General features: G+C 42.4%; 1 protein-coding gene across 2 annotated transcripts; it reads left to right on the plus strand.

The window, feature by feature from the left end:
- The first annotated feature begins 224 nt into the window (after positions 1-224).
- On the plus strand, positions 225-23240 carry DTL (denticleless E3 ubiquitin protein ligase homolog). 2 transcript variants are annotated; one of them, XM_057365099.1, is made up of 15 exons: positions 225-305; positions 446-571; positions 1403-1501; positions 1825-1886; positions 1978-2098; positions 2554-2619; positions 3738-3853; positions 4511-4584; positions 5472-5575; positions 6498-6602; positions 8482-8594; positions 12163-12252; positions 13977-14115; positions 17832-18694; positions 20174-23240. In XM_057365099.1, exons 1-15 carry the CDS (start codon positions 260-262, stop codon positions 20273-20275), a joined length of 2226 nt encoding a protein of 741 aa, XP_057221082.1. In that variant the 5' UTR covers positions 225-259; the 3' UTR covers positions 20276-23240. The 2 variants fall into 2 exon arrangements, with proteins under 2 accessions (XP_057221082.1, XP_057221083.1); XM_057365100.1 differs by lacking the exons at positions 225-305; positions 1825-1886 and having other exon boundaries at positions 452-571.
- The last annotated feature ends 710 nt before the right edge of the window (positions 23241-23950 follow it).

Consider the following 23950-nt stretch of genomic DNA (forward strand, 5'->3'; position numbering starts at 1 on the left):
CATGCGCAGCCGCGCTCCCGCCACCGCCGCGCCGTTCCCGTGCAGGCGCGCGGCTGACCCCGCCCACCCAGCGMGGCCGCGGGAACCGGCGATGGGTGCGGTCGGGGAGGCCCCGCCCCCCGCTCCGCGCTGCCCAATCAGAGAAGGCAGGAGCGGCGCGGCGCTCTCCCTGCTGGCCAATGAGAGCGCGCGGCGCGCTTGGCGGGCCGGTCGTTTGGCGGGAGCTGTCCCGGCGCGCGTCCCCCGTGTTCCCGTGGCCATGCTGTGCCGTGCTCTGCTCCGCCGCGCCGCCGCCGCGCCCGCCCGTGAGTACCGCGCCTTTCCACACACCCTTCCGTCCCGATCCRTCTCCGGCCGCCTTCACAGCTGCGGCGACCGGCTCGCGGCTCCTGGCGCCAGAGCCTCTGGTGTCTGGRGCGCTTACGGTCCGTCTGTCCTATTGTAGGTCGGTCCCCTGCGCTTCCCCTGCAGCATCTCTTGGAGAGCTACCAGTGTAGCCACGAAGATGACCATCTGTCTTACGGGGAAACCGGGATGCCGGTCCCTCCTTTCGGCTGCACCTTTTCTACAGGTAAAGTCGCTTGAAAAGCCTTTGGAGGGGCTGAGTATGGGCTCTGCTGTCAGCAGAGTTTCTTGTTTTAAAGTGACCTGGTAGCAGTGTGCTTGCTCCTACACATGATTAACCTTGCACCGTGATGCTCCTAGATATACTGATAGAAAGCACTTCCTTAAAGAAGTAAGTGAAAAGCATTTATTTTAAAGTCTCTTTGTTTCATCTGTGCCTGTTTCAAGGTACGTCCTCTTGGTGACAGTGTGAGGCTACATAGGTGAARAACTGGGCTTTGTTCAAAATATATAAAAGCTATAACAGGATGGAGAAAATAAGGTGAAAGTCAGAGGTGGATGGATGTCACCAGGCAGCTAAATACATCCTTTCCCCAAGGTGGGAATAAGAAGTAAATAATGAAGCTCCTGGATCTTTAGGGCAAAGCTTTTTCATTTGTTGTACTCTAGTTATGGTGTGAGATTTTACATTTCTCTAAGGTGGCTTCCTGCTTTTCCAACTCAGATTGTGGAAAATACTGGAGCTGTAGATGATATGTACTATAGATACAGAAAACTGTAACTAGAGAACTATTACAGCTGAAACAGTCATTATCTCAAAAGTTGCTCCTGGAGCCATTTGATTGCCCATRTACAATCATTCCTGAATGGAATATCTAGAAAAAATGCTTGCCAGCATTTCTGTGTTTTCATACTTAGCTTGCTATGTAAATGCAGTTTATTTCACAGCTATATGTTTGCTGCATACCCTATTTAAATTGTCTCTGGCCTTTCACAAAGAGCWTGGTCATGATTATGTATTAGCTACATAATGTAATACATTCCAATCTCTTTGCAGCCCCAGCTTCGGAGCACATACTGGCAGTTGCAAATGAAGAAGGGTTTGTTAGACTGTATGATACTGAAGCACAGACCACCAGCAAGCTCATCTTTAAAGGTAAATGTTGTATACAAGGTGATCTTTATTTGATGTGACAGGTACAGGATTTGCTAGAATCAAAGTTTTTTGCAAGTCTTTAAAACATAAATGTAGGCAGTACTTAAATYCTTCCACATACTTTGCTCAGTCTCCTTTACAAAGCAGCAGCATGAATGTACTCTTGAAACAGCAGTAGTAGATGAATTGTTCTATGTTGTTTTTCATGCCTAAGGCAAACTGTTGACAAGATTTCTGATTTCAGTGTCTGATGTCATTTAGTCTTTTGCAAAATATCACGCTGCAATGCACTGAACTAATCTTGGCTTTTGTTTTCTTGCTAGAATGGCAGGCTCACTCAAATGCTGTATTTGACCTTGCCTGGGTGCCAGGGGAACACAGGATTGTAAGCAGTCTTTTGCCRTCTAACTTTGTTTTTAATGCTTTGGCGACTGCATACAGAAARTGACTAAAGCTTTTTATTTTTCCCTTTGAAGGTCACTGCTTCAGGAGATCAGACAGCCAAGGTGTGGGAYGTGAGAGCTGGCGAGCTTCTTGGCATATGCAAAGGTCACCAGTGTAGCCTCAAGTCAGTTGCTTTTTCTAGATTTGAGAAAGGTAAATGTTGATATTCCCTGTTGTCTGTTTTTTCCTTCTCTCCYCCTGGGCAAAACACTTTAATGGCTRAAAAAGGGCTTTGGAAACTGGCAGGTACAAGTAGCACAGGCCTGAGCAGCAGCCCAGCCAAGAAAGCAAAACTGACTTGTTGGAATCTGAYGGTGTCCTGATGCTAAAATCTGCACATTTCTCATCTTGGGCAAAGTTAAAATAGGATATCTACTTCCATACATGAAAGKCTGAATACTCATTTCATAAGCTGGTTTCTAGTAGCAAAAAAAGAATAGTAAGATAAGGCAACTAGTCAAAAAACATGGCAGAACAATGGCCTGAGTTTTGTATTTCCTGGACTGGCATCCCAAGTGTTAGGACAGAAGAGCCACAGATGGCTTTGTACTGCATTCAGTTAATTCAATTAATGCCTTTGGAAGCTAATATCACTCTTTTTCTCTCAGCTGTCTTCTGTACTGGAGGCAGAGATGGAAACATCATGGTTTGGGATACCAGATGCAACAAGAAAGGTAAATAAACTTTCAGATATCAAAAAAGCTTGGGATCTCTAAAAATACTGTTCAGATTGGACTCGTTGGACTAATACTTTTGATTACAATATAGGCAACACTTCAGTAAGACACAGAGGATTCTTAGATAACTCTACTGCTTTAGTACTGTAAAGGGATGGAATAGGTACCTCTGTTACGTATAATACATTTTCCCACTTTGCAGCAGTCMCAGATTTGCAGCATGATACATAGGCTGGCTTGATAATTCCCCGTGTGTTGGTAAGGAGATGAGGGGATTCATCCTTGTTAGGGCAGCACAAAAACCCATGAGATGAGAGGACTGCTTAGACAGAGCCATCCAGAGGGGGGAAAAAAGCTGGAAAGTCTTTTACTGCCAGAGTAGGAAGGAAGGCTGTGCACAAGAAARAGAATTTGTGAGTGCTGGCAGCAACTGAATATATTGTGGGAATACCTACTATAAATGCTGTGTGAGCTCATTCTTCTCTGTTTCCTGGAGCTTTTCCTTCCCCAGCCCCTTCCCTTTTTGCYTTTTCCCTGTTCCCTGCTCTGCCACAGCAGATTCCTTGCCTACACTGCCAGAATATGTCTTGCTCTTCCATCTATCCCAGGTTCCCTGGCTTTTTAAACAGGCAAGTGGAGGAAAAGAAAGACTCCACATGACTGAAGTAGGAAAAAAAAAAGTAGAAACGTGCATACTTTAGTAAAGCAGTACATTTCATAAAGTGAGAAGAAACAGACTAAAGACTAAAGAGAAAATTATAAAATAGAGTAGAAAAGCACTGGAAACTCACCAGTAAGCGTGGTTCTGCTTGTGATGAACACTCCAGACCAGGATGCATGTGAAAACCAGACCAAGGGTTAAAGATTTCCAAAGGCAGCCTGCCTAGATCAGTTTTCATTTCATTGTCCATGCTACATTGACCTCTAATTTTTTACACCATGTTCTTCTCACTAGTTTGATAGGTAAGGAACAATTTTTGTTTTCAGAATACAGTAATGATTTTAAATGTTAGCCTCAGCCACCTCTTAGGACTAATTCCAAGCTGATGCCTGTTTTATTAAAGTGATAACAAAATTGCACWTAAACTAATTGAGATGTCTTTGATTTATTTCAGATGGATTTTACCGGCAGGTGAATCAAATCAGTGGAGCACACAATGTGATTGACAAGCAGACTCCTTCCAAGGGGAAGAAGAAGAGGCAAAACCTGAGAGGACTTGCTCCCTTGGTGGTAGGTACCTGGGGAACAAACAAAATTTCTCTTCTGAGAACAGTGCTATTCACAGAATTCTTCTTAAGTAAACATAGTGAGAAATGAGTGGCTTGTATGCGGTAAATGCTTCCATTTATCCTTGCAGAGACAGGTTCTTGTGTCACAATCACTTGCTATGGCTAATTTTAGACTTAGCTTAGTTTAATAACCCACGTGYTATAAAAGCCAACTTCGGGCAAATGCTATGTGAAAATACATCTTTTTTTTTGCCAAAGGAGTGGTCCAGCGTTCTTTTTTTGGGAGGGGAGATAGAGAGGATTGTAATTTTTTTTTTCTGTCTATTTTTTTGCCCCCCCCTAACTTCACCACACAAATTACTGCCTTACTGGAGTAGGACCTGATAATTTTTCATTTATTAAACCTTGTGAAGGCAGCTCTCTTATCTCTGACCTGAAAGGTGTAATCTCAAACTGCTGCCCCAACACTTATCTCTCAGTGGCAATTTCACTGGTGGGAATGTTCAAAGGATTGTTGTGTCTTAAATAACATCTGGTATTTCTAGGTTCTGCCTGGCTGGGAGGAGGTTTGCCCTGCATTCACATGGCCTTGAACTAAGCAGCMAGATCTTGCTGACCTTAAAAGAAAATAAAGTTCTTTTTTTCTTTTCTTTTTAAGGATTTCCAGCAGAGTGTAACTGTAGTGCTGCTTCAAGACGAGCATACTATTATCTCTGCAGGAGCTGTTGATGGGTAAGGAGGGAGGATGCCTGCTTTTCTGTCTMCTCTGTATGCTTGGCCTAAAAAGATTGGGAGATTTTTTTTCTGTAAGATCTYTCAGTGGCCAACAAGGCTAGAGTTWCTGCTAGGTGGAATCAACAGCCACGCTGTCAGGCTGCTTTACTTCCTCACTSGAGATTGCAGCATTGGACCAATTGTGTATATGTGGTAAATGCTCATTTTAATGTCTTAGCTCTGGGGTAGAACAAGGGCAATTCTTATCTTTTTCTCTCCTCTCATGGACCTATGAGACCACACATARACAGACCATTGTTAGACAGCTTTTTTTGGATGTGAGTGGGTGGTCGGGGCCTGGATATGTGTAGGCATGCTTGAGAAAATATTGCTTTGAGTTACAAAAGATGCATTCTCTTTGGTGCCAGATCTCTTGCAGCATCTTGGAGCTCAAGCAAACTGTCTTATTGATTAGGATGSGAATGACCCTCTTGGACTTGACTCTTTAGTAGGTTCCATGTGGTCAGAGCCTTTCTGAGGCAGATAAGGATGACTCCTCGGCCTATGCTTTGTGACAAAGGCCTACTCCCAAAGAGCAAAGAGAAGAACAGAAAGACTACAAACTTAAACTACTTGTCAGAAATAGAAAGATATCCTTGTATTTCCTTTTACTAGTTGAAGAAAGTTGGCTTGTAGGCTCTTGTTCTATCTTGTGTTAGTTACAGGAGGCATTGCTGCCTCCACACCCATGGCYGGCAGAGCAGTTGTTTGCTTTCAGCACATCTCTGCTCTCCATCTGCTCACTTGTTCTCTCCTGAACACTGATGTCCTGTACTCTTAGAAGGCTCTATCAGCATGGCAGGAGAAATTTGGAGATTGGRGACACTCTTGCCTTTCTATTCCAGCGTGATCAAAGTGTGGGACTTGCGCAGGAACTACACTGCTTTCCGTCAGGACCCGCAGCCTGTCCGGTCCTTCTGCTACCCTGGAACCAGCACTCGCAAGCTTGGTAAGGCACTGGACATGGRTTTGTTAGAGTGCAGAGTGAATTTAGGAACTACTGACGGTGACATTGTTTTATCTTGATAGCCAATTGTTGATCAAACTGGCAAACGCTGGAGGGTATTTTGATTGCCAGTACCAAATTCTCAAGCTGAAGAGCGAAAGTGCCACAGTTTTATATCATTGTGCCAATGATAAACACTTGGAAAASCTTCAGCAGTGCATTTTCATAAACAGAGATGAGGGAACAGTAGAACTCTTGATGAGGAACTCAGATAGTCATTTTGATACAKGAGTAAAATTCAGATTGAACTTTCTTTGCTCTGGACGGGGGTTTTTATAGTATCACCTCTTGAAACTGTTATCAAAAACAATAGCACTTTTTTTCTTCTTTGTATCTTTAATGCCTTACAGTGCTCTGATGCAACACAGCAATTCCTGATAACTTGTCTAATCAACTGTCTTGATGTGGTCAGTGTGGTCAGTGTCAGTCCCAGGAACATGGGGGAAATCCTCAAGGAGCTAGTTATGAAATAATTTGCCAGCAGGAAAAGATTTTTCTTGAACACAAATCACTAGGAAATCAAAGAATGGCTACCAAAACACGAGGATTTCTATTTATCGTTGGTGTCTGCTTCTACAATTGGTCATTCCTGTTACGTGTTTAAAACTGTCAAATCAAATTCCTGCTCTGAAGGTGCAATTCCATTCTAAATACTACCCTGAATTCTCATGAGAAAATGCAGATATTATTCTAGAAATATTTCTTTTTCAGCAAGTGCTTGATCMAACATAAAAACTTTCCAATGATACTCTCATATGTGTTACAGATCCTTTCCAAATTTCCCTCTCTGGGCATTTCTTTGAAAAGAGAATGTCTCTTTTCCAAWTTTTTTTTTCTTACTAGGAACTTTTGTCTTTGTCTATAGGATATTCTAGCCTGGTTTTGGATTCCACTGGCRCTAATCTGTTTGCTAACTGCACTGATGACAGTATCTACATGTTCAATATGACAAGTTTAAGGACCACTCCAGGTAAGCATGGTATCTGTGGAAACACCTGCGAAAAACCAGATGTTACAGAGCATAGAAAGGCAAGTTTGTCCATATGACATAGAGAGACAGGGACCACGTTCAAGACTTAAAGGAAATCTATTCCATGCTCTTATCTCTAAAGCTATGCAGGAGAAATTCACATTTTGTGTTAAGCCATCCACATAAAATTAATAGCACAAAAACTTTTATGAGTGCATATATTGGTTCACCCAGGCAGAGGCTGATGGTAATTTGCATCTTGGTTGTAGTTATCCAGTGAGGAGTGGCTACTATCCAGCCTGAAGCAAGTTTGAATCTTCTACTAACTGGCAGTCACTGACTTAGAAATGAATCCATTGAAAGTGATCACCTGATGAGTTCTATTGAGATACTCTAAGATGTCTTTTAAATTTAACTTCTACCACAGTTTGTGGGAGAAAGGATCTGCAGCATCATGAGCTGCTTCAGCCTTTTGGATTCCTTCTGCTTTGCATCTGTGACCTTTATATGCACAAGGTGGCCCAGAGCCTTTGGTGTACGAAGTTGCTTTGGCACAGGCGGGTGGCAGAAAGTGGCAGAACTTGTCAGATGCATTCCGGCCAGACACATAATTTATTTCCCACTGCCTTTTCTCAGTCTCTCAGTTAACTGGAATTAAATGAACAATGTGTCCTTCTGTCTGCTCTTCAAGAAGGCAGTCTGGTGGGTGGGAATGCTTCCAGAACAGAGAAGTGGTGCAAGCAGTAAATATTACTAGCTTGGTTGTTGAGGTTAACCCCGGGTGCGGTGGGAATGGGCTGCCCAGCCCATCCCCTGACAGGGRGAGGCTGTCACAAGGCTGCCCTCGGCCTCCTCATGGAGCTGTTGTCTCATGTGTGCGGCCGAGGCGGGCAGTGTCCATGGATCCTGTGGGATGGAGCACAGCAGCTCCCGCAGAGGGCAGCGCCTGCCCGCCCCTCTGCCACTCTCTCTGTGCTGCTGCTCTTATCCAGCGCCAAGGCAGGAAATCCGCCTTCTAACAGCCCTTGCTGCCGCTTTGGGAAGGGATTTGCTGCCTGGTGGCCACTGCGCTGGAAGAGCTGTGGGTAAAAAAAAAAAACCGAAAGGATATTTTGGTGTCTCACAGCTCTTCAACCACCACCAAAGGCAGCTGCGTGTTCTCTGCTCTGTGGGTTGTCTCCTTTGTGAGAATCACTACTGAAACTGGGCTGGAGGAGCGGGTGCCAGCCCTGCCTGGGCTACAGTGGGAAACTTGTCCTTTGTGCCCCGTGAGAGGACAGGACATGGCACAGCCAAGCGCTCCAGATCCACGCTCGGTCTTTGTGCCAGCCCTGGAGGTATTCACAGTGAGGGCAATGTCAGCCATTTGGGGTRATGGTTTCGAGGCTTTACATACAGAGGAGCATGACTGACACCATGCAAGTTTTATTGACAAAATAAAGCTGCTGGTAGCGAGAGGAAGGAGCAGTCAGTGCCTTTGTTGCCACCTGGGTGGAAGAAGGCCCCTGCTGGTACTGCCCTTGTCAGAGTAGTGGGTCCGGTGATGGCGCTGAGGGACGAAGAGATGAGAAACCTGAACCAGAGCAGTGGGGCAGCCCAGGTGACGGCTGAGTCTGCCTGTGATACAGGTCAAGCTAAAGCTTTAATGAAACTGCCATTGCTTTGTTTGGGAAGCCTGAAGGGCTCCAGCTGAATAATAAAAACTTCCTGCTGCTGGAGCCCCAGAGCGAGGGAGCAGTGCAACCACTTTCTCCAAAGCATATGTGGCTAAATAGGAAAAGGATAAACCTGTAAGCTCAGCCTTGCACAACTGACTCCAGGGCTGTGCATTGAGTGGGGCTTTTATTCTCTTTTGTTTCTTTCAATTTTCTCTTCACAGTGGCTGTTTTTAGTGGACACCAGAATTCAACCTTTTACATCAAATCCAGCACCAGCCCAGATGACCAGTTCCTGGTCAGTGGCTCGAGTGACTGCAATGCTTACATCTGGAAGGTGAGGCACTGGGGGGAGACCCAAGGATGCAGTCTGGAGCTGCTCTTGCTTTTCATGTCCACATAGGACACTTCTTGCCCCCCAAACCTACCCAAAGCAGTGTGGGGTTAGCTCCTGGGGTGTTGTGCCTGGAGTGTGTGTGTTGCTGTCAAGGCTTGATGTAATTGTTTAATGTAAAGCAGGGCTAACCTCTTGCCATCATTATGTCTCTCATCWCTGCTGCTTATTGCAAGTTGCTGTTCTTAATCTGGTTTTAATGGGCTTTAAAATGCTCTTTCAGCYCTGTTGATTCAGGCAGCTATGACAAGCAGACAGACAGTTCTCAGTTCATATTTAGCAATAGAGCACATTAGCAGAGACCTTAAAGTTTAATTCTTTTAAAGGACATTCTTTCCCTCCACCTCTCCCTTTTCCAGTTCCTTCTTCAGACACAGCTTTTTCTCATGCTTAATTTACAGTAGTTTAAGCCTTTGTATTATARCAAGGGCTCAGCCAGAGCCTTCAGCAAAATTCCAAAGCACTGTCTGACAGCTGAGTTGCTTCGTCACTTAACATCTTGCAGTGACGTGTAGGAAATGTAAATGTCACCAAGATAATAACAGGGACCTCAGAATAAGGCATGCTTCAAGTTCTGCTCTCCATATTCTCCATATGGGAACAGACTAGATTTACTGAAGTAGAACTGACAGAAATGGCAGGTGGCTGCCTATTTCAGGTTTGGGATAATTTTTAGGCAATGTTGACCTGTGTGTCCATTTCACAATGAGTTTGAAAGTAAAATATAAACCCCTCAGAGGAGAGGGTCAGCTTGCTTAGGCTCTGCTTTGAGCAAGTAGCCTCTTTAATTTGGAAAACACATGTAAGCATCTGGGTTGCTCCCTCAGCAGAGGCAGGAGTGTGGCTGCTGTGCCAAGTGGTGTAACTTTAACCTTCCTCGTGTTCTGTGCAAGTTCAGCAAAAATGCCTGTGCAAACTTGAGTTGCACATTCTGCATTCATGTGTTTTGATACTTTCTTGAAGCACAGGCTGGCACTCAGTGGAGAGTATTCAAGGATGCCATTATATCTTAAAATTTAAGCATTTTAGYACATTTAAAATGCATTCATGTACAGAATGCGTTATGTTGCTATCACATATGAGTGACAGATAGTATTGCATATTTATAAAATAAATAATCAGATTATTATTTTTATTTTAATCCCATAGCCATATTAGAAAGTGGGACTTTCAGTGAATTTGTCTCTTTCGAGATCTGTCATATTCAGAGGCTTCTTAATTTAATGTTGCCAGATTTGACTCTGAAACATATGTATCTTTTCATGTCATGGGGACTTATTATGCTGTGAAAAAAGCCATGGTTAGATGTTGCATGAGCAGTTAACCAGTAATATTGGAAGGAACTTAATGAATAGCTCTTTCTGTGTCTAGAGAGGAATGAAAGGCAGAGRAAGACCTTTTCCACTTGGATTATTTCTTCAAGAAACTTTTGAAGCAGTGCTAAGTTTGTGTTTGGGTGAGGAACACTGTGGATAGAAGTTGTTGATGACAAGGGTGCTGTTTCAGTCTGTTTTCATACATAAATCACTTTTAGTCAATGAACACTTTTATTATGTTGTATTTGTTGGGGTTTTTTTTGTTTTTTGTTTTTTTGGGGTTTTTAGTTAGAAGTTCATTAATGAATGAACTCTCACTCTTGAGCAGCCATAAGATTTAAAAAGCWGAAGAGCAGAGAGTTTTTCTTCATGAAGATGGTACCTAACGTACACTTATGATAATAAAAAATACCATTTGTAGACATGTACTTCCATTGTCCTTTCAATCCTTTGCTATGGATCACTCCAAGGTAACCATATCAAGTTATGCTTTGGTCTGTCCCAGCCCTGGAATGCACATGCTTTTGTATCATATGGTTCATAAAAACATCGACACCATTTTATGCTGGATCTTGAAGATGGATGAAACAGGTGTTTCCAGGGAGTAGAGTAACTTAAAAAAGTCTCATTTCCCAGGTTTCCCTTTTTAACCTTTTCACAATAGGCCTCACTTCCCTAACAATATCCTGTCAAATCAGGCAAAAGAAGCAGCTTGTGCTGTGGATAATCCTGACTTAACATGTGCAGACTGACCAACTGTCTTCTGCCAAACACAGTGGCCACAGCCCTAACTCTGCACCCTTTATCACAGGAATATAAATTAGGTTTAGTCAATTAAATTTACACTACTATAGTGTAAAAAGTAAGACCACTGTGTCCTAGAAAGAGTAATTCCTTGCCTCTACTTTTGTTCTAACAATCAGTGGCTACTGGACCACTGTTGTGTCTGCTGTGAGTGCATGAAATGTAAGTGAAGGTGTTCTCTGCACCAAGATCTGTTATTTATTCCCTAAATAGTCACTTAGTTTTCATGGCATTACATGTTTTGGCAGTGAAGGGAATCGAGGCACTTAGTGGATATTTAATCAAATGATTGCCTCAATCATGCCATGGGAAAAAAGGAGTCCTGTTAAGATGAACCTGTTTGTATCAGAATAACTTAAGTTCTGAAAGCTGGATATTTAGCTTCAGTTTTACAGCCTGTTTTAGGAGATGATCAACAAGAGAAAAACATGTGTAAATCAGAAGCTTTCCCCAAAGTATTGCATCTTCCTTTGAAACCTATATGTAATGTCTGCTCCTTGCCCCACACAGTAAAGKATCTGTTCATTCCCTTAGTCATTTATGCAAATCCCCTTGATAAATCTCCCTTATWGTGTCACATCAATGATGGTGACTCATAGCTCCAAAAAGGACTGCCTGCTGAAAGCAAGCAAAACTCAGATAGAATCTCTGTGTGTGTGCAYGTTGTGTGTGTGTATGTGTGTGTATTTTCTTCTTGGGGTCACTTAATGCTGGCTTCAGCTCTGTCTGTCACTTACAGGAGMTGGAGACAAAGATAAGTAGCAATACTGTAGTGGAGGAGAAAGATTTTTATGAAGAGTGTGAGAGAAATGGAGATCAGTTGAATGAACATGGGTGATTTAGAGAGCTTTTTTATGAACTCTTAAGAGGGTCTGGGGTCCACCTGATTGGTTGGAGGAGGTGCAGCCACTTGGCAGTCACACAAATGCCAGTTCTGAAGCCAGTGAAGGTTCATCTGTGGGATTTTGTTGGCAGTGGTTTCATTTTTTTTAATAAACCATTGACCTGTGTTTGGGGCATTGGTAAAATGGCAGCACARTGTATTTGCCTAACCTGATTCAAAATACAAGCCTCCCAAGATTTAAGCATCTTAACTAGAACAGGYAGAGATGCTTAAAATGCTTGTGTTGTGTTTTGGGCTAACAAACCTTGAGGCAGAATTCCTGTGTGTAGCAGGAATTGAACAAGTGTTTCCTTGAACTGCTGCTTAGGGCTTCATCAGTTGTTGCCTGATGATAATAGGCTGACAGCATTTGATTTATGCATTTCATACAGGAAAAATGGAAAGTATCCACATGCTTCACAGGTTGGCTATGGGGTCTTTTCTTAGAGATGATTATTAGGCTGTGTGCCTTCTGACTGTTTACTCCTTTTTCCATGAAATTTTTAAGGTTTCTGAGCCCAGCCTTCCTCCACGGATACTCCTTGGTCACTCTCAAGAAGTTACCTCCATTGCTTGGTGTCCTTCAGACTTCACTAAGGTTTGTCCTCTGCAAAGTGTCTTTACTGTGAAACAATAGATGTGATGGGACAACATTTGCTTTTCAAACCTGCAGCAGCATTTGTTTATTTGGGAGGAAAATTTAGCCAATAATTTCTAAAAATGTTCATTATAGGGGACAGTAATCCAGCCTTGTCATATGAGCACAATGCAGCTGAACTTTTTTATTATTTTCAAATAATTTAGGCTATTTGATAAGTCCTAAGAAATTGCAAATTAGCAAAGACCTCTCCTGATGAAAGCTTGTGATACTACCTAWAAGAGATAAAACAGTGAAATCATTTAATCAGCGCTTTCAGAAGCCAGAGGCTTGTTTTTTTGCTCCATATTCACATCTCCCTTTCCCTCTGACCATTGATACATCTGCTAGTSTTGTATAGAGTGGCAAGAAGTTTTGCATGCCCTTGAGAAAACATCTGGTCTTCTTTCATTGTGACCTCTTTTCAACATCTGAGCTGCTTCTATGAAAAAAAGAGCCTCCAGTGAAATTGTGTCAGTAGTTATGCACCAGGTATCACTAAAAGGAAAACAACTGAAGTAGGAAGTTATGTTTGGCCTAGCTCAAAACTAGAAATAACCCTGAAAAATCCTGAACAGTGTCCTAAGACTTTCTTCCACCCCACAATRTTAAAGAGGTCAGCTGCCTTGCATGGCAGCACCAGGGCTTCAGAACAGGATAACAGCAGAGTGGGAGTCTTGCAAGCAAACATGAGGAATTGTTCTAGTTTTGTAAGAGTCACAATATGAGAATTGGCATTTCAGATGAAATTTCAGAAATCTGTGATTTAGAGGTAGCCCAGCATCATGATCATGAGGTGTTGGAAATGAGACCAGTTCAGCCTTTGAAACTGTTACTGACACAGGGAAGTAATAGCCAAACCTGGTTCAGATGCCACTTGCAGTGACTTGAGAGGCAAGGTTTCTTTCTGTGCAGGCAGCATTGGTGTGACAAAGGTCAGAGTAGGGACACTTTCCCATTGAGATTGCTGTGAACTTTCACCACAGCATTTCCTTTTTCTTTCTGCTGGTTCCTGATTGAGTCACCACTTAATCCATCTGAAAAGAGCCATAAAATGTGGGCTAGATGGGTGCTGCTCCTTTGGTTGGGATTTCAGAGATCCTTTCAGAGTCCGTGATGCTGTGGCAGGACACTGGAACAATGTTTCTGGCAGAGTTGTATTCTGTGCCAGATACTGCTGATATCTGTCTCTGAAGACATAGCACTTAGAGTTTGTGCAATAGCCTTCCAATGTCACCTTCTCAGTGTGTGGCAAAAGTTTGTCCCCAAGCAGAGGAGGTCCTGAACAACAGAGGCAGATCAAGGTGCAGTCACAAAAAGAAGCATGGTTGTTTTTGTCTTCTGAGGGACTGAAACCTCAAAATGTGCCATGACCCTCCCTGAGCAGTGTCTCTTACATTTGCAAGGCAAATGGCTGGTGGTGACTGAGATTACTATAGCAGAAAGGCATGGGTGCAGCAGCCTTGCCTGCTTTAAAGCAAATACTGCTGCCTGGTACAGTAATGAAACAGAGTTGGGTTATTTTCATTATTTAATGCTCAGTCTTGTACCCCTTCAGCCAAGCTTCACCATTACTCATGTTGGCATGGTGTGTGGGATAATAGCTGTCCCAGTTCACTCAGCCAGTRATCTGAAGGATGTGCCCTGGTTACCCTAACAGCCCAATTTTTTTTTTTGTACTGTAGATTGCCACATGCTCTGATGACAACACTGTGAGGATTTGGCGCTTACGGCGTTGTCCTGAGGAAGAGAAATCAGTATCCAGAAAAAGCAACTTGGTGGGCTGGGTCACTCAGAAGAAACCAGAAGAACAACATGGAGCAGGTAAGGCTCCTCAGCTGAACTATCTTGCTCTGCAACATGGCTGCTGAATTTTGTCTGTTCTCTGTACCAACARAAGCCTTCATCTTGTCTTACTAGGCTTCTGAGGTTTTTCTCATATTAGGCAATARCTCATATAGCCAGACAAGCACTTCTACTTGCCAATACTTCTGCCATTAACAGGACAAGCTGGCTGAAATGGCTTACAAGTAYGGCAAAGTCTGTGTGGCCMCACTGCAAATCAGATATTCATTGAYGCTGCTTGTTGGGCAGCCAGGTCTTCAGTGGGTTTCTGTAGGGTTTGATAATTGAACAGCCAAAGGAGTTTCATAGCGACAGGTCACACTTCTTTTTTTCTATTTATCAGATAATAACTGAGAGCAGTAAGATCATATGCTTTTTCCAGTTTGGTAATTATCCAGTAAAGGATACTTTACAGCCTTGGAATTCTGAACTGTTTCCTTCTGCCCATTGTTGAATTGTGCAYAGATTTCTCTGTTGCAGCTATCAGTATTGTCTCTCTTTTTTCAGTTTCAGTTAGTGGTACTGACCGTATACAGCCAAATGCTGTGCAGTGAAAGTACTTCCAAAAAGCACGTAGACAATCGTGCTGTGATTGTAATGTCCCAGAATTAACACTTAATCACGTGTTAAGGCTGGTGAACAAYTGCAGTACCTTTCTACAAAGCCTGGGCACTCAAACAAGCTGTGCAGCATGCTCTGAGCTAGCAAGCAGATGTGGTCTCTGCAGAGAAGGTAATCACTAGGTAGGTAGTACCCTAGACCAGAAGAAAGGAACCTTGAATCACAATACGTCTTTGATTTGTCTGAAACCTGCATTTTGTTGCAGTGGTGTGGGTGAGAGGAAGATAACTGCCCTTCCCCCAAAGTGAAGTAAGATGAGCTCTGTAGAGTAGCTCTGAAACTAAGAATACAATAGCTTCCCAGCAGCTGCTGCTGTGACTTCCTGCCTTCCACCTATCTTTTCTAGCCAGCCTCCAAATGTATTTTATCTTGGCTAACACAAATAAAGGCTGAAGGTCTCCAAATCCCACTAATGGGATAACATTACCTCTAACCTTTCGCCAGTGAGTAACAAGTCTAGCAGGAAGTTTGCAGGACAATAGGAGGGAGAGTGCCAGGTCCACTCCATAGCTAGTAATTGTTTGGTATRTGCACACACTCTTCCTCAGAGAGGGCTCAATCCCTTTGTGTACTGGTTTCAGYAAAACAAAAGTAAGCATAGGTCTAGACCAGAAATGTGAAATCTRAAGTATCCTATACACTAAAACTTTACAGGTCAGGTTTAGCAATAACACCAGAAAAAATACTTATTTCTCCTTGCTTTTGCTGCAGTGAAGTACCTCAGGAGGGAAGAGGAAGTACACTGACACTGCAAACACGACAGCAGGCTTCCTGCTGACCTTGGCTCTTGAACACAAAACTCCTAGAATATAGGAGTTATCTGCAGAGACCCATTTAGARCTGGCAAGCAAAGTTCTATTTCTGACCTGCTAGGGTGAATCTGGCCAGTTCCCCACCCGTTTCTGTGGTACAAATTGTGAGACTGAGGTTGTGTATTGATTGTTGACCTATATCATCAAGTGTAGCAAGCAGAGTTTCCTTTCTTTGGCAATTACTTTTGTGGTTTCTTTAAGTTGTACTACTTTCTCTGCGGTTTTGTGTAACCAAACTTCTGGAGCAGGCTTGGCATGGTCGATTTGTGATTCTTCAATCTGGAGATTGATAACACTGCTCTAGAAGWTTTGTGGCAAAGAAGGCAGGAAACATGCAAAATAACGTCCCTTGGTGTGATGCAGGTAGACTGCAGATAGMAGCATAAATGGAAACGGCTTGAAACTGCCTTAGTAGAAGCCTGAATAATGCATGCAGTCTTGGAAAAAAAAAGCCTGATCTTCATGTTCTTTATCCCAAATTTGTGTTTGCTTCTTGACATGGCATTTATCCAGCTCCCAGGATAGCKCTTTTCCCATTATCCAGTGTGTCCACAGCATAGCTTTCAGACTGGTTTGGAATTCAGAGTGCTCTTACCCAACTAGTCCTGCAATATTTCTACTGTATGATTTTATAATGKTCATTATGGATCAAGAGTTGCTGAGCTTGCTACTTTCTTCTCCCTCTAGGAGCTAAGATTTTTGAGTGCAACTAATTTCCCAGCTGAGTTATTATTGTCTTGTAAGTGCTCATTAAAGTAAAGATTAGGAGAAAAAAATCTTGGCAGTTACTTCCTCATAGTCCATATTGAAGCAAGTTGTTATGAAKTAGAATATTTTATCAGAAAAGGAGCCTTTAACTCTGTTTTGTGTATTCAMGTTACTTGTAGTGGAATCCTTTAATATGGGATCCTATTTAATTTTGTTCTGATGCAGCAGTACTTTAAAAAGAAGGATTGGAAGAGGCATAATATGGTATATAACCAGTCATGTAGGTGTTCTCTCAACATGATGTTTGTGAGAAAGTCCAGTATTGTAAAGAAAATGGCAGGTTATTCACACTAGACTTCTCATTGTTCTAATGAAGTGCTTTATGGTGCAATGCTAATGCTGAGTGAGGGAAGTTCGGATTAAACCCCTGGTATACACAAAATGTTTCATGCCCTCGTGCCCAGCAGTGGAAATGCACAGAGTAACTAAGGCACTACCCTATTTAATTGTGTAACTATGAGTTAGGTGAATGAGAAAGCAGGCATCTAACAAACCCACTAATRTGTGCTCTGTTGGAGTGGGCTGGAAATGAAAAAAAAATTAAAAATTAAAAGAGCCCCTTCTAATACTGCTACAGACCAAGATGTTTGCTAAGTATGATTCCTGCTGTTGTTAGTGAGGTGCTTGTGTCCCTACCTATGACTGCTGTTTTCTGGGTGTTCAGAATTTCTYTTTCACAAGCAGGGGCATTTATACTTTGGCTAGTGAGCTCAAAAGCCACTGTGAAATACCTGTTTGGAAATCATTTGTTTTAAAGCCATAACTTGCTACAGTGACAGATTTTATTTCCTTTGGAATTTAAGTCCTTGTTCAGGAGGTGAAGAATTTCCCACAKTTCCCTGGGTGTGGTAAATAACAACTGCCTCCTTCCAATACAGCATTGCAGAAAATCCTCCAGCAAAAAGAYAAGAAAACAAAAGTATGTCCTTTATATTCAAACAAATTTTTAAAAATCTTTTAAATATGCAGCTAATAGCACCTGACTAGGAGCATTATTCACATGGTGGGGCATCATATCGTAAGGCTTCCTTGATTTTGCAATTAGCTGTGGGACCAGCTTACAGTACCTTTGTCCCTCAGCTCAGTTATGCAGCTGTTAGAGATGCAGTGCAGGTGGGGACCAGCTTTTTTCCAGGCAGCTGTCTGGACTGAACCAATGCAGAGCTCCAGCAAGGCTAGATAAACTTGGAAGAATCAAGATTTGTTTTGGCTGCAGCTCATGTAAGAGYGCTCATTACAGATGATAGAGATGTCAGACATTACTCAAATGTATTGCATTATACTTTACCAGTGTAATACAGGATTTTTTAAAGGACTTGGAGCAGTTTAACCAAAATCAGAGGGATCTATACAACTTCTTAATTCGAAAGCGTATGTCTGTGGCACAGGGTCAGCACTGATTCATCTCCGGGTTGGAAGGGGTGTTTSTCAAAGGACTATTGTTAATCTGCTGTTCTGTGTACCTCATCAGACTACCTATTTCTCCTCTCTTAGGGTCACCAGCCAGCCTCCAGAGCACTCCAGCCAAGGCCTTCACAGCAGGCAGCATGTGCATTTCCTCGCCCCGGCCCGCTGCCTGTGCTCCCACTTACTCCGGAGATCTCCCGCTGGCAACAAACACTCCCAYGGCTGCTCTCAACACCCCGACCACCACAGCCTCCACCCCAGCCAAGCCACCTGCAGCCAGCCCCTGTGCCTCTCCCAAGCTGATCCCTTCCTCCAAAATGTCCATCAAACACTGGGTTACRAGGACTCCATGCTCTTCTTCTCTAGAAGTGGAGAAAAAGACTCCTTCTCCTAGAAAAGCCCTGGCAGAAGTCACCCAGGGTCTCCTGGAAGCTGCYTGCCCTCCTAAAGTCCCACACCCACAGTTTGAAAAGCGTGCTAAGAGAAGGCTTGACTGCAGCAAGGAGGGAGACGTGGGCCAGAAGTGTCTGCAGGCCTGTAGCTGTGTGACTGAGCTGGATCATGCAGCTAAGAAATCCAAGCTGAATTTATGTCACTTGGTTCCAGACCAGAAAGCTTCTGATGAAGACTCTCTCAGCTTGGTTGACTTGGATAACAACAACAAAGGCTCCAGCCACAGCCCAAAAGAGCCTTCCCTTTCTGGAAGCCATATTAATCCATCAGGCATTCAAACCTCCCTCCATCTTTTCAGATCTCCTTGTGGGAAGGACACTGAGGTAGTAGATAAAGAGAACAGTTCTCCTGAAAGAAAAAATTGGTTGTCTGCTCTGGGAGAGAAGCTACGGACTGGCAGACCTGGCAGCCAGAACACATCAAACAGCCCCCTGTCATCCTGCAGTCCTGGTGCCAAGAGACAAGAGTCTGTGGCAGTGGCCACTTCGCCAAAAACTGTAAGTAGGGCAGCCAACAACATTGTCATGAAAGTTATCCTAACTGCCACTCTCCCCTTGTTTGTTCTCTCCTGCTCCGACACAAAGAATTATCTGTTCTCTTTGACTATGGACAAAAGGGATGATTTCTGGCCTAATAAGCCAGATACATTAATGCTGTTATCTACTAATCCACTCCATGCAGAATTTTTATGATGTGTCCTTCATTTCCAAGGGACTCAGGGCACACGGGAGCTCAGAGATCCTTGCAGTTACTAGCTGGAATGTTTGAAGGATGTAGCTGTCATCTTAAATACAGCTCTACTTTGAGAGGCACAATRATGTCAACAGCTTTCCTGGCAGATCTCCTATTTATGTGTTCATCATCACATCTGCCTGTTTATGTTACTGGAGAGCCACTTAAGCATTGGAAGAAAGAGCTAAATTCTATTCTATCTCAGGTAGCAAAAGAATTTGTTGCCCATGTTAAAACTGTGGGGTTAAATAATGCCTTCAGTTCCTTCCATGGAAAACTAGCAGGAAACAAGAGTCGTGCAAGAGTGAGAGGGCAGGATGTGACTTACATCATCCTACTTTTGATGTACAGGAAGCCTGGCACAGGGCATSCTAGGATCTGAAATGAAAGTTAAGCTTATAAAGCAGCTAAAAGCATTGGCATGAGGGTCTAACATGCAAACTAGGAAATTATAATTACATTTTTTAAAACAAACTCATCTCTGAGACTAGCTTCCAAGTCCTCCAGTATCTTTGAGTCTTATTTCAGTAAATTTTAGATAAATACTTAATCATCAAATTTTAGATGTACTCTCAATTGAATATCTGATGCTAGAAGTTGTTGCCATCATTAARGCTTACTTTGGTATCTCATTTTTTACTCAATTTCATCTCTTCCTACATTTCTAAAAGATATGATGTGGACAAGCCACCACTCCTTAAGTTATTCATAGCAGCTGGACTCTTYCTGTTGGTTGTATCAAGAAATCTTGGTTATAGGAAACCTACAGCTGCTTGTGCTTTATGCTGTACATATTTTAACACAAGACAGAGACATTTGCCCTTGAGAGAGATTACTACATAAGAATTATCTCTCCTGCCTAGTGTGCTCTGGTTCTGATTTTGGGATGCTCCTGTGTTGTTCTCATAGCCTGAGGAGATGCCAGGAATACCCAACAGTATTCAATGAATTTGTTGTATCTTAGAAATCTGCAGCTTTCTTATCTGCTGTAGGGAAGCTGAAACTGCAGCTGAAGTGCACTTCTCATGGCAGTAGACCACCCTTAGGATTTAGACAGTTTTTCCTGTAGGTAGTAAGCCTCCTACTTTGARACAGATTGTAGTAAATAGCCTTTAATTTACTTTCTTAGTTGGGAAGCTGAGCAAACTGGAACAATGATGGAAGGGAGACTTTGAGACTCCTGCAGCATATGAGCTGTCAACCTAGARGTGTTTCATGCTGCTTTTGGTTTTATTTCTTGCTAGGCTGCGAGCACTTCAGTTTCCATGAGGAAGATCTGCACATACTTCCAYAGAAAGCCACAGAATGACAAGCAGCATGCGGTGGTTGCACCTGAGGGATGTTGACACCAAGGTATCAAGACCAGAATTAACAATGCCAGCAACGAAGCAYCAGGATTACACAATTTGTTCTCAGACCTTTATAGACTTGAGGTTTTAGTCTTCCTGTTTTTAAAGYTGTTAACAGTTTAAGTGAGCTGAGTGTGTAAAATCTGCTCAATACTTACTCATGGTCTCTTTCTGACTTAGGGCATGTATTTTTTTATAAACAGTATTTTTTACATGGCAACTATTCTAGTCCAAAGACAGCAACAGCTCTGCTGTGTATTGTTGATAGGCACATACAGCTTGTCAGTTTATGTTACTCATCTGCTGTTCAAATTGCCTCTGCTTAAGAACAGTGTGTAAATCATTACACCCTCCTGAAAAGTAAGTGTTGGAATGTGTGTAGAGAAACTTACTGGAGGTACATCTGAGCCTCTTCATGCTGAATGGCATTTCTGCAGTTACTCCTCTAGTACTGCAATGACTGCCTGCTTCCAGCAGGGAAGTTAGCAACGTGTTAATTCAATCTAAAGGATTAAATCTAAAAGACTTTTGGACACCCTGTGTCCATCTGATGGTGACTGTGGTGTAAGAAGAGACAAAGTATAATCAAGTACGTAATGCCAGTACTCCCCTTTCTTCTCTGGAAACTACTATTTACCTACTTAGCTGCCTCTTGAACCAGCAGCACTACAGCTCTTAAGACCAAAAGTTTGTCACTTTTGTGAAATCAAATACTGGCAAGGTGTGCTAGAAGAATTAATTTGATTTATCCTAAATAGGCTTCCCCCAACAGCCCATTGCCAGTCAGCTCTTACAGATTCAGCCTGTAGCAAAGGCATTAGTAACTGCTTATAACATACTTTCATAACAGCTTTAGAATACAGTAGTTACAAAATAATACCTTGTAAATTGGGGGAGAGCTAATTGACATTTTAGAAAGCACTTTTACATATTAATATTAAATGCTTTGCCATTGTAAGTCATCCCTGATGCTGATAGAACAAGGTCACTGAAATAAGATCACTGTCCTACTGGCTAATGACACTAAATCCTCAGCCATGCTTTCTCCCAGGATCTTCTAGTAGAAGTAGGATCTTCTAGTAGAAGATCCTTATCTTAGGTTGGAGCATCTACTCTGTTTTCTGGTGTTACAGTTCCTATGAACTCCAAAACAAATTAAACCCTCTGAATCCCTGTGAAGTTTTTCTACTGCAGAAGAATTGAGGTATTTGAAGAGGATGGGATCCCACTAACTTATGTTTTCTATCTTAGATTTTAAGATTTTACTTAGATTTTACTTTACAGTAATGTTGGAAAGCATGGTAGCTGAAAGGGATTAGAAGGAAACATTCTGGTGTGTATTTCATATGGTAGATTGTATTTTACAAGGAAATAAATTACTTGAGAGAAAATGGCTTTTGTGAAAGGTCTGTTACAGCTACAAAGCAACAATAAATGTGTAGWGTGCTTCTTTTAAAAAAAGAAAAGTAGTTATTATCATGTTGCATCTTTAAGCAGAAGCACTTGGGTACAAATGGGGGCCAGAACAGCTTTCTCTCGTTTAGTGAATCACAGGCCATCACCCTATGAAAGGCAATGTAGCATTTCAGGTATTTTTATATCGTTTTTCTTAAAAAAAGTGATTTTTTTAAAAAGTGAATATCTGAGTAGATCTAGGGTCTTAGGCAAAACAGGAATATAAAAAAATCTGCTAGTCTAATTTTAACCTATTTCTGGATATTGGAGTAGATGGAAGTAGTTGAAACATAACCTAAAATTTAGTASATTTGGGATTTAATTCTGTCTTCATTTTAATTGCAACTGTGTAGGGTACAACCTGCCTTGCCCAGATCCAGATTTTCAAGCAGAATTCTTCCATGCAGTTTGTAAAAAACATTKCTGAATAAGGAGTTGTGAACCCTATTGAAGTACGTGAGAATTGTCAGGCACTTGAATAATAGGATTTCATGTTTCTCCACTCTTCCACAGCATTTTCCTCCTCCAGAAAAATTCTGCAGCCAAACCATTATCTCCTACATCTTGTAAATGGCTGCCTAGAGATGATACACACTAATGGGTTACCACCTGGATGAATAATAGTCTGTGGGCATGTAGGGCTTTCTGCTTTCAGACAGTACTTTTTTAGTGGAACAACTTGTTTTATGGACYACCAGGCATTTATTTTTTCACCTGAAGCTGATGTCACCCTGGTCTAGGAGAATTAACTGAAACATATTTTTCTATGTCCAACAACCTTGACCTTATTGTGATAAAATCAAAATTGCAAAAGCACAGAAAAATTGCTGATACAAATCATATGTCAGGTGGTTCAAGGTAACCAGTGCTGTCTTTACCTAAGAAGCTTGATAAACTAAGCATTCAGAGAGTGCTTTCAGTTGTTTTGAGCCCAGCAAGCTATGCCTCTGATTTCTCTTTTCTTCTAAAGGATTTACAGAAACTCTGACCTCCATGTTTTATAATCAAATTAAGCCTTTTAAGGTATTATTCCCAAATCCAATATATGTATGTAAATCCCACCTTAAGTATCTTACAGGTTTTTCCATGCAGATGATAGTGCTTCCTGATATTTTGTCTCTATCCTCAGTGTTTACCCTCTGATTTACCAACTGGGATTTGGGGCTGACTGCAGCAGTTTCTGATGGTGCTGCATCCCATAGTTGTCACTGCTGCTCTCTTGAAAGCTGTGCCTCTCCCTGCTCTGCTCCAAGCAGCCAACCAGTTTGGATTGAGGGTAGCTTGACAGTGACTGGAGCTAACCCTGCTTGGCAAAACTGGGCAGGCACTTCTGGGATCTGCACAGATGCATGGTCAGCAAGCCTGGGCAAGCATTTCTTCTGAGCACTCRCTTAGAGTCCCTTGGAGAAGCTAGCTACCAAGAAAACTAAATTTTACTTGCCTCAGTTCCCTGCCCCAGCAGATAGTTACAGACCAAAACAGATGTGAGCGTGTGGGGACAACATTGCCAACATTGCCACCAAGGGGACTGTCAAACCTCCTGATGTGTAGATCTGGCCACTTMTAGTTGGTCAGGGAATGCTTGAGTCTTCCTCTGGCACGGCTGTTTCTGCAGCCACTGAATATGGCTGAAATCTCTGGTATGRTCCTTCTTGCCTTTGTGTGTCCACACTTTGTAAACTGATAACTGAGGTGACAGAAAACCTGCCATTGTGGCACTGAAAAATGTYCTGGTTGCTGTCTGTATGCGGTGTATCATTTCCTAATTAATTTTGTTTAGAAATAGATGCTTTTCAGCCAGGGATTTGCCAAAAGCATTTGGTAGCTGGGTATTCAAGGGTTTATGTGTGACTCTTTTTAAAGGGGCTCCTCAAAGCCAAATATTAAGAGTTTTTCATCACCAATTCTTATTTGCCAGTAGATGCAAAATGGTGTTCATCTTCAGGACCATTGCAATCAAATTTCCAAGTGGAAATTATCACCCTCTGTTTCTCTACACACAACACAGAACCCAAGGGTTCACATTTTTTCTCTCTYTCTGATTTATGTATGGCCCAGTCTATAATTTTAATAAAATACATCCTGCTACTGCATAGTGTCCGTGTGCTGTCCTTCAAAGAACAGCTTTAGCCATAACAAACTGCTCTTCATCTGCAYTCCACAAAATGGCAAATACAATGCAAAGCATGGATGAGGGGAAAGCAAGCATGAAAGAGT

This window comes from Malurus melanocephalus, unplaced genomic scaffold, assembly GCF_030028575.1.
Source record: "Malurus melanocephalus ecotype Western Australia unplaced genomic scaffold, MMel_1.1 scaffold_48, whole genome shotgun sequence".
Lineage (NCBI taxonomy): Eukaryota > Metazoa > Chordata > Aves > Passeriformes > Maluridae > Malurus > Malurus melanocephalus.